This window comes from Rhinopithecus bieti, unplaced genomic scaffold (genome assembly GCF_001698545.2).
Source record: "Rhinopithecus bieti isolate Rb0 unplaced genomic scaffold, ASM169854v2 scaffold_72412, whole genome shotgun sequence".
NCBI lineage: Eukaryota > Metazoa > Chordata > Mammalia > Primates > Cercopithecidae > Rhinopithecus > Rhinopithecus bieti.
In genome coordinates this window covers 35160-45349 of record NW_016826693.1, presented here as the reverse complement: position 1 = coordinate 45349, position 10190 = coordinate 35160, and the positions used below count along the sequence as shown (strand labels likewise).

At 55.6% G+C, this 10190-nt stretch overlaps 1 protein-coding gene across 5 annotated transcripts in view; it reads right to left on the bottom strand.

Annotated features, from left to right (window-relative positions):
• The window catches only part of RBM10 (RNA binding motif protein 10), a 41419-nt gene that overhangs the window by 10131 nt on the left and 21098 nt on the right, over positions 1–10190 (bottom strand). For 2 of the 5 annotated variants that reach the window (XM_017863511.1, XM_017863507.1), the window contains exons 2-6: positions 7989–8172; positions 6231–6461; positions 4320–4389; positions 2442–2515; positions 942–1028 (exon numbers count right to left, since the gene is read on the bottom strand). In XM_017863511.1, coding sequence (XP_017719000.1) covers positions 942–1028; positions 2442–2515; positions 4320–4389; positions 6231–6461; positions 7989–8172 — 646 coding nt within the window. Of the gene's footprint in view, positions 1–941; positions 1029–2441; positions 2516–4319; positions 4390–6230; positions 6462–7171; positions 7709–7988; positions 8173–10190 lie in introns of those variants that run through there. The other 3 variants (XM_017863508.1, XM_017863509.1, XM_017863510.1) reach the window with 2 other exon arrangements.

The following is a 10190-nucleotide window of genomic DNA, read 5'->3' as shown; positions in this document are numbered from 1 at the left end:
AAAAAAAAAAAAAAAAAAAAAACAGATGCGCCACTCTCCCTGACTAGGCAGAGTACTTCCTGGGGAGAGGGTTGGGGCCTCTACAAACCGTGGAATCACAATGCTGGCCCCAGGGCAGACCTGAAGCCACTATGGCATCCAAGTTCCTATGATCAGGAGCAAGGCACAGGGCACAGCTAAAGGTTCACCCATGGTTCCACCTCTCTGAGCCTCAACTTCCCCTTAGGGAAGACAGAGGTGACTACAAAACCATAGCCTCCAGTTTCAGTTTTGACGTGGCCTGGTCAGAGTGGCCTTCAGGCTTGAGCTACCTGATATGGGCTCTCAGAATGCTCTGTGCTTTGCTTTCATGATTAGTTAACAATTCGACTGTGTTAACTGTGGGCCAGGTGCTGTTCTGAGTGTTACCCTCTCATTAACACAGCTGAATCCTCCCAACCACCTTCAGGGAGAGGTGTCATTAATATTCACATTTTAGAGATGGGGAAAGTGAGGCAAAGAGAGGCTAAGCACCTTGGCCAAAATCAAGGCCGATCTAGGATAGTCTCATTTCAGCCAGTCTGGCTCTGAAGCCCACATTCTCCACACCACCACTTCAAGCCTACACTGTCACTAATTCATCATCCACGTATATATTTCCTTAAAGTCTACTGGAACTCCAGGCAAGACTGCATTTTAGGACAGAGCCTGCATCAAGTGAATGCTCACTACACATTTGTATACGGCTGGCTAGGAATGGTGACTACTCAAGCTGAGTGATCAAGGGATAGAGAATGAGAGAGAGAGAGAGAGAGAGAGAGATGGAGGGAGGGAGAGGAGAGAGATTGGGGGAGGGGGAGAGATGGAGGGAGAAAGAGTGGGAGAGGGAGGGAGGGAGGGATCGCCGCCACTGCTGTGTTGCTGTCTCTGTCCATGACAACTGCTGCCCACCGCCCCTGTACCTTATTGCACAGCCAGTCCTCATTGATCTTGGGCTTGGGGTCGCTGTAGTGCATTGACACCTTCTGGCCCAGGATGTTGAGGGAGTGCTGCAGGAAAAAGCAGAGCACAGTGAGGCCCAGGCAGCAGTGCCCCACGCACCGTTTCAGCACAGGAGAAGAGAGTGAGCGAGCCCTTCAGCTGGATGGATGAGGGACAGGGAACGGAGGGAGGTCGGAGAGCGGATGGAGGGAAGAAGGGAGGTAGGGAGGGAAAGCGCCACAGCTCTCGGGCGCAGCTGTTTGCTGCTCTGCCGGGCACACGCACGCACACATGTGAACACACACCACCAGGCACACAGTGTTCGGCTGACCGACGCTTGCCGGACAGTGGGGAGAAACCCCCACTCGGCCCTGACACTGCCAGGCCACACCCAGGGCCAGGACTACACAGGTTACACTTGGGGGGTGAGGGGAGACAGGGAGGGGGAGGGAGAGGGCAGAGAAAGAGAAAGAGAGCGCAGGTGCGCTAGTGCTGGAGAAGGGGAAAAAGAAAGAGCCATTTCGAACAGATGGAAGTTTCTGCCGTGAGGCCGTCTTCCCATGGATGTCTGGGTCCTGGGCCCGTGGCACTAGCCTACCGACCCTGAGGAGACGGCTCCAGGGCTGCCTCTGCCGGGATCCCCCATTCTACCACCTCTGCCCCTTCCTCCCCTGAAACTTCTCTCCAGTGCCCTACACCAGGGATCTGGGTAGGGGTGGGTGTCCAGGCAGATCTTTGGGTCTCGGAGGTCCCAAAGCTGCTGAGTTGGGATCCCGTGCCAGGCTTGGGGGAGAGGCTCCCCCGGGGGCTGACTGTGCACGGGTCCTTGCCGAGAAGACGGAGCTGCCTGAGGTGGTACCTCCTGTGAGCGTGGAGATGTGATAGAAAGGGTAGGGGCGGCGAAGTGAGGCCAGGGTGTTGATAAAACTATCATACTCGACAGGAACTTGAGATCAATGGAGCAGTGCTGTCCCCTTGCATGAAAATCAAAGGGCCAAATTCACATGCAGGGAGGGGGCTGACAAAATGAGTCTTGCTAGTGACTATGCCAATAGCTAAGCTCCTCACTGGCAGGACTTCCAGTGGTCCTGAGGGTAGAATGAGGTCCTGGCTCTGGCTAACCTCAGAGAGGGGTGCCCCACCCCCACCCCCGCCCGGGGGGGAGTGGGAAGCTAGGTGAAAGAACCCACCCTGGCAGCTGTTTCTCTGAACAGTCAGCTGGGAGAGGTGAAGGGGCAGCGCTAGTGCCTGGTGGTAGGAAGGGGCCAGTGGTGAGTGTGGGCTCTGGATGGGAAGCCCAGTGGGGTAGCGAGAGATGGGAAGAGGAGATAGTGAGGGTCAGGAAGGGGAGAGAGGGGGCAGGGGGGATGGGACACAGGGCCACAGGGCAGGGAACTGTGTCCGTAAGAATCAGGCGATGGGGAGCGCTCGATTACAAAGTAGTATTTGTTTGGGGGGGGGTTCAAGTGCGGCAAAGCAACCTGATTGGCTTCCATCCATCGTGTAGCGTCCTGCAAGTGACTAAACTCGACGAAGGCGAAGCCCCGGCTCTGACCTGGAGACAGCATTCAGATACAGACGCAGTGGGTTAGTCAACAGCTTTGGACACACGGCGTTCCCGGGGGCGGGACCCGAGGGGAGAGGACGGGGGCAGAGAGAGGGAAAGGGGAAGAGGAGAAAGGAAGAAAGAGAAAGAGGCAATCAGAGAGAGAAAGACTAGCGGGTGTGGGGGGCAAGGTAGATGGCCAGGTGGGGCAGGGAAGGCGGAGGGAGAAAAACAGAGGCCAGAGGTCGGTAGGGGGAGAGACACACACACCAACTGGGAAGAGAGAGAGATGGGGCTCGGGCAGACCTGCCGAGCCAGCCTGGGGTGACAGAGACGGAGAGAAGCAGCCAGGAGGGAAAGAATACGAGAGATCTGCCTCCAGAGAAGGAGGGAGGGGACGGTGGGCAGGCTGCTGGCTCCACACAAGCCACAATACGTAACTCCAGGGCGGACCCGGCTCGAGGCCAGGGGCACCCAGGAGGGGTCCTGTAACAGGTGTTGAATCACAGGAGCAAAAGAGAAGCTGGCCAGGCTGCTCTGTGAGGCTAGCAAGGCTCTTGGCCCATTGAGAACCAGGGGCGGTTAAAGACACGACCTCATCTCAGCCTCACCGCAGCGCAGGGGAGGTGGGCCTCGCTAGGGAGCCACCTCAGGGCTACAGGGTGGAGACTACAGCCACAAACAGTCCAGGTTTCCCTGGACAAAAGGAGAATGGTGGCCACGATTGGCCAGGAGGACCTTAGAGGTAAGAATCAATGGGTGCCTGGGAGAAGCGCCCAGGGCCATCGAGGGGGCTGCACCTGTAACACCTCCTTGTGGAGAGAGAGACCCAGAAGCTGTCCATGTGTGGTGTAGTTGGGGTGATGCAGAGCAAGACCTACATGCAACCAAGACTCCAGGCTTAGGAAAGGGATTCAGGGTTGAGGCCTCAGGATAGCATGTCCTTTAGAGGCAGATACACGGGGAGGGCTTGGATGAGAGGGGCTTGGGGGGGCATGCTTAATGTTCAAAAGAATAACCGTTAGGATGCATAGGAGGATGGAATGAATAATATAAATGGGGGGGCAGAGAGAGAAAGAGAGAGAGGGAGAAAGGGAGAGAGAGAGAGAAAGAGAGAGAGAGATGGAGGTGTGGGGAGGAGAGACTGAGAGATGGAGAGAGAAGCCCAGGCAGAGTGAGGCCCCACTGTGCCTGCCTTGGGGAGCCTGGGCAGAGGTCCTGTAGAGACAACTCCCCCCACCACCACCCTGCTAACCTCAGGCCAGCTCCAAGCAGCCTGCAAGAGGGAGGGAGGGAACAGGCGAGGCCAGGAAGTCCTGGCTGTTCCTTGGGATGTGTCCTTGGATAAGAGCCATCCCCTGCTTCCCCCTTGGGACACACACGTGGGACCACCACATCAGAGCTACTTTCTGGTCAGAGGCTGTTACCAAAAAATGTAGGGGAAAGTGAGGGGCAGAGGAAGGAGAAGAAAGGAGAGGGAAGGGAGTGTATGGGAGGGGGTTACCATCTCAGATACTCAAGAGTCCCAGAGAGGAGATGCCTGGGAGCCTGGCCCTGGCCCTGACCCCAGGGAGCACCCAGCTCAGCTCAGAGCTGCACCCCTGCCCCGACAGCCCCATTGAAGAGGCTTCTGGCTGGAGCTGTGAGGAGAGTGTGGGGAGGGGGAGAGAAGAGAGGGCACCCCCCACACTGCCCATTCCCAGCTGTGGCAGGAAGGTGGTGGAGGGAGTCGGGGAGAAGGCAGAGGTAGGAGGGAGATTCCGAGGCTGAGGCTGGCCACTGGAAGGGGAGGGCACTGGGAACAAAAGCTCACCTGAAGATTTGTTCCGCATCAGCCGAACCTCCCGTGCTTGCACGCCGTGGGACTGCAGCTGGCCACGGATCTATACGGGGAGATACAGAGTGGGGCAGGCTCAGCACAATGGTGCCGCTGGGTACCTGAGGCTGGCTGGAGGCCTCTGGATCCCGAGGGGTCATCGGTGATGTGCACACAGTCTCCTCTGCCTCTTTCGCAGCTTTTCCCTGAGTGACAACAGCCCCAGGCCCACACCAGTTCAGTCTTGACTTTCAGCCCCAGACTTGCAGAAAGTGAATCAAATGAAGAAATGGGCACAGAGCAAGGTAAAGCATGGCAGCAGGACGACCCTCAGGGGCACAGAGAACAAGAAAGCAAGTGAGCCAGCCACTTAAGAATGGTGGGCAGGGTGATCTGACAAAGGGCTCAGTGGCAGCCATGAAGTAAGGAAACCTGGGAAGCAATTCTTGCCCTTGGCAAGGGGATAACCCACGCCCCCACCCCTGCCCCGCTGACCTGCAGCTTGCGTCAAAAGAGATCCATGACATAAATGCCAAACTGGGGAGAACAGGAGTCTGAGCAAATCCCAGCCATGTACCCTAGACCATGACTGCAGCAATAACTTAGGGTGGAGACAAAAAGCAAAAAAATATAGTCCTGGGGATTGCTTCCTGGATGGAGTAGGCCAGAGGGAGACTGCAGAGGCAATTCGGGATTTGGACCAGGTGAGGCAGGGTCTCTAGGCCAGTGAGGTCTCTCACAGAGGACCAGGAGCCTATGCCAACCATTCTTGGGAAGGAGTCTTCATGTCTCTGGGCTCAGTTTCCCCACCAGGTTAAACAAGACAGGAGATTAGACTTACACACACCCATACACAGGATGAAAAGGAAAAACACACAGAAGAGCTTATCAGGACTCCAAACTCAGGGAAGGCTGAGGAAGCAGCAAAAAGTGTGCTCTGGGGTCCAGCTGCCCGGGTTCAGACTCCAGCTCCACTCCGCCATTCACTGGCTGTAAGACCTCGGGCAAGTCACATTCCCACTCAGTACCTTCCCTGTTGGGATGCCATGGGGACTGAATCACACCTAACACATGGCCCACCCTGAGATACATTCTCAACAAATGTCAGCAACCAGCTACTGTCTGACCCTGGACAGGGCAGGTGGGCCAGACCTTAGAAACCCTCAAATACACAAGTGGGATTTTCTCTGCTACAAAATGAGCAGCTAGCAGATTTCAGAGGAGGGCTAGGGGGTGGGGGAATTTCAGAGAATTCATGGGGTGGGGTTGAGGGGCGGCGGAGTGGACTAAGAAGGACCAGGATCAGGGAGACTATTCTTGGAGGTTATTCTGGTAGGCCTGATGGGGCTTCAGTGTGGCTGTCATGAGAAGTATGTATGAAAAGGAAACACGAGGAAAGGGAGGCAGGCGGGGAGGCTGTTAACAACCACCCAAGGCTCTGAGGCCAGGCCAGGCTGCTGACAAAAGAGGATGGGGAAAAAGGAAAAGGAAATTTCAGAAAATCCCACCCCTCCCCCAATGGTTGCAGGGCCCCAGTGTCATCTCTGCTACCAGAAATAGCCAGCACTGGCCCGGTGAGTATCTGGCCCTTGATGCACACATGCAAAATGGCTGGATGACCAGTGGAATGTGCAGGACTGCTCTTCTCCCGCCCAAACCCACCACGGCCGGATACCCACAGCCGCTGCCCCTTGACCAAGCCGGCCTCTCTGACACTCCTCCCTCCAGACCAGGGGGGGCCAATGGGACCTGCCCACAGAGGACGGATCAGTGCTGGGGGATAGGAGCTGGAGGGGGAGAAGGGATGAAAGGCACTGAGGTTGCGGGTGAGGGAGGGGTGGGGAAAAGTTGAGGGCCCTGGAGGAGACCCAGCCTGGCCTCCTGCCCGGGGCCATGGGGGTCACGTACGTCATCCTCAGTGGCTGCCTGTGGCAGCATCCTCAGCATGACGATGTTACTGGCCTTCTCCTCCTCCTCCTCATCCTCCTCCTCCTCATCCTCCTCCCCTTGCTCGGTCCGATAGTCCTGGTCCCGATAGTCGCCGTCTCGGGGGAAGCCTGGCGGGCCGGTGGGGCTGTGCCTGTGCCGCCGCCGCCGCCTACGCTGAGTCTCGGAGCCCGGGGAGGCCTCGTAGGAATCCTGGCCGACAGAATGAGATGAGTGACACCAGACGGGCAGTCAGTCTGGGCAGGCCTAGGAGCTGGCCGCTGGCTCTGTGAGGCGGGCAGGCTCTGAAAGCCAGGGATGTGCGGGCTCCGGCTAAAGGCTCGGGCAGGCAGGGTGGGCAGGCCCTGGCCTGCAATCCTTCTGGGGCTGGAAATTCTCCATGGGGTCCTTTTGGGGACTGCCTTCAGGGGGTGGGGAGAGGTAGGTGGCAGTATTGGTGTGGGCGGGGATCTCTCAAAGGTAGCTGACAAAACACAGCTTAAACCTCCTTGAGGCAAGATGGCCTGGGGTCAGCACACCAGACCCCACCCTTGATTTTCCCCTCCTCTCTGGCCAGCTCAGGGGGTGTGCTCAATTGCTCATTGTACCACCAAAGGCTGTGTGTCTCCTATGATTCCACCCTGCAACCAAGCTGGGGGCATAAGAACCGCTTCAGATCTCGGCCAGAGCCAGCCAGCAGGAGCTGGTAGAGGTGGTATGAGGGCTGCAGACACTCCCTCCTCAGTCCCTGATCCTCAGCCTTGGTCAGTCCTCCACCACACACCACGCTCAAAATGGTATGGCTGTTGGGCTCTGGGTTGTTGCCCATTCATCTATTCTAGGACTAAGCAGACCAGGCCTCGGGCCAAAGCCCTCCCACCCACAGTGGGGAAGCGCCAGATAACTTGGTGCTCCATTCTCACCCTGGCCAGGGCCCAGTGCTCCTGGAGACGTCTGGGCACAGCTTGACAGCTGCCACTGGAGAAGCCAGGCAGTCCACCAAAGGAGTCTTCGCCCTGGACCCTCCAGAGGGCAGTGGGCAGCTCACAGCCTGCCCCCTAGGGCTGGGCTTGCAAGAACACCCTTCCCAGCCTGCTGGACAGGAGAGCTGCCTGCTTGCATGGACCAGGGCCCTGACTGCCCCTCCAACTGGGATTCCCCTAAGGCAAGCCTGTTTGTTCCCCTCGGGTAGGGGCTCCCTGATGGTGTAAACATCATGCCTCATCCCTCAGGCTAGGGTGAACTACCCAACATGGCACTGGCTTTTCCAGAAGTGTCCTTCCCTTCTGTCTAGGGGCTCTGTTACCACTGGGAATGTCCATGGCTGGCCTCCCAGAGCTCCTCAGCTTGGTAGTCTGCATTCCCCTGGTTGTCCTCCCAACCCCCGACGCCGGGTCCCATGGAAGAGGCTCTTCAAGTGCCCAAGTTGGATGGGAGCGGGCAGTACGGGGTTCACGGTGAGCCATGGGCCCGAACTGAACAACAGGGAGAAGGAAAGAGTGGTGGCCAGGGGCCCTCAGAAGTATAGAGCCAAGCATGTGGAAGCCAGGGAGACTCAGGTTGGGAGAGCAGCCCTCAGAGAGGGGAGTGGGAACAGGCCCTCCAGGTGAGGCAAAGCCACCGAGCACAGTCTGAAGGCATGGGAGTGGAGAGCCGCCTGCACACCCTGCTGCAGCCAGACACAGAGGGCCCTTGGGAGCCCATCCCAGTCAGGCCTGGCGCAGCTCACCCCCTCCTCACCTCCGCACTCTGCTCCTCAGATGAGTCGTCATAGTCGTGCTTGCCCTCCTGGCTGCCGTACTCGCGGGGATATGAACGGTAGTCCATGTCCCGGTAGTCGTGGTCTCGGCTGCGGTTCTCCCCACCATCATCCTGCGAGCGGTCAGTGGCTCCATAGCGGCCAGTCCTGTCACCACGACCACCACTAGTGGAGGAAGAAGGATGGGGAGGGATCAGAGGTTGCCCTTTCTAAAAGGTGCAAGGGGCCCAGGTGATGTGTTCTCATGGTTATAGGGTTTTGTTTTTTTGGAGGAGCATACAACAGAAGTGACGTGCCCTTCTGATCCTATCAGATAAGGAAGTACATGCTACCACCATGACTTAGCTCTGGTGATGTTAACCTTGGTCATCTGGTTAAGGCAGTGTCTGCCAGGTTTCTCCCCTGTAAACTTTCATTTTCCCTCCCTCTACTCTATTCTTTGGAAGCCCTCAGGCCTGCCCCGGGACAGGGATTCCTAAATACCTACTCCACATCTCTGAAGTGCAACCCGCCTCTCTCTGGTCCTATGTCACTCTCCGGTCCATGCCACTGGTTTCTCTCATGAGCACCTTGGTTGTGGCCTGGCTGGTCTCCTCACTTCTACCTGGACCTCCTCAGTTCAGTCTCTACATCCCAAATCCCAAATGTGAGTGTTCTCTAAGGCAAAGCCACTCAAACTCATCTCAGTCCCTTCAGTGGTTCCCCCTCAGTCTCAGGATCAAACACCAAAATGCTCACCAAGGTCCCATGCAGTTTGCAGGATCGCCAAGGGTGAGGCCCCTCCTCCCTGTCTTGTACCACGTCCTCTGCCCCTGCTTCACTGTCACCTTGCCGACACTAGCAGCTCTTTCATTAAAATTTCTCCTACCACAATAACTGGAAAATATTTATCTCAAAGCTGATTTCATCTGCATTTTTCTTTTCTTTTTGAGAATGGATCTGGCACTGGTGCCCAGGCTGGAGGGCAGTGGCATGATCAGGGCTCACTGCAGCCTCAACTTCCCAGACTCAAGCCATCCTCCCACCTCAGCCTCCTGAGTAGCTGGGACCACAGGCACGTGCCACCACACCCAGCTCATTTTTGTATTTTTTGTAGAGATGGGGTTTTACCACATTGCCAAGTTGGTCTCAAATTCCTGGGCTTAAGTGATCCACCCACCTCAGCCTTCCAAAGTGCTGGGATTACAGGCCTCCACCACTGTGCATGGCCTAATCTGTGTTTCTTTGATGAGTTAAAAAATTAGAATATGGGCTCCAGGAAATGAGGGGACCCTTGGCTCACTGCCATATTCCCTAGCACTCAGTAGGCGCTCAACAATTATTTTGAACAAATAATGACTAAAAAAGCATTCTAAGAGCAACCAATATATGTTTATTTAAAATAGAAAAAACTAGATGACATAGAAGAATGCTACTATACCAACAGGATTCCAATTCTGGTTGGGAACAACATGAGAATGTCCGTTATCAACAGCATTCTTAACATTATTCTAAAGACACTAGCTAAAACAATTAAACAGGGAAGGAAGAAAAGAGGTTAAAAGCTGGAAAGGAGAAGGTAAAATTACCATTATTTGTAAATGAAAAGAGAGTACACCTGCAAAGCCTAAGAGAATCAACTGAAAAAACTGTTATAAATAATAAATCAGTAAGGATGCTGGGTACAAATTAATGTAACCGCTGTTTAGAAAATAGAAAGGTCCCAAGTACAATTCATCAAAAAGGTTAAATACCTAGACATGTGCAAGATATAATGACTATACTTCACATATATACCAGGATATATTTCTTTTTTTTTTTTTTTTGAAGCGGAGTCTCGCTCTGTCGCCCAGGCTGGAGTGCAGTGACGCAATCTCAGCTCACTGCAAGCTCCACCTCCCGGGTTCACGCCATTCTCCTGCCTCAGCCTCCTGAGTAGCTGGGACTACAGGCGCCCACCACTGCGCCCGGCTAATTTTTTGTATTTTTAATAGAGACGGGGTTTTACCGTGGTCTCGATCTCCTGACCTTGTGATCCGCCCGCCTCAGCCTCCCAAAGTGCTGGGATTACAGGCGTGAGCCACCGCGCCCGGCCTCAGGATATATTTCAAACAGTTCAAAGATTTAAATATAAGAAATGAAGGCCGGGCGCGGTGGCTCAAGCCTGTAATCCCAGCACTTTGGGAGGCCGAGACGGGCGGATC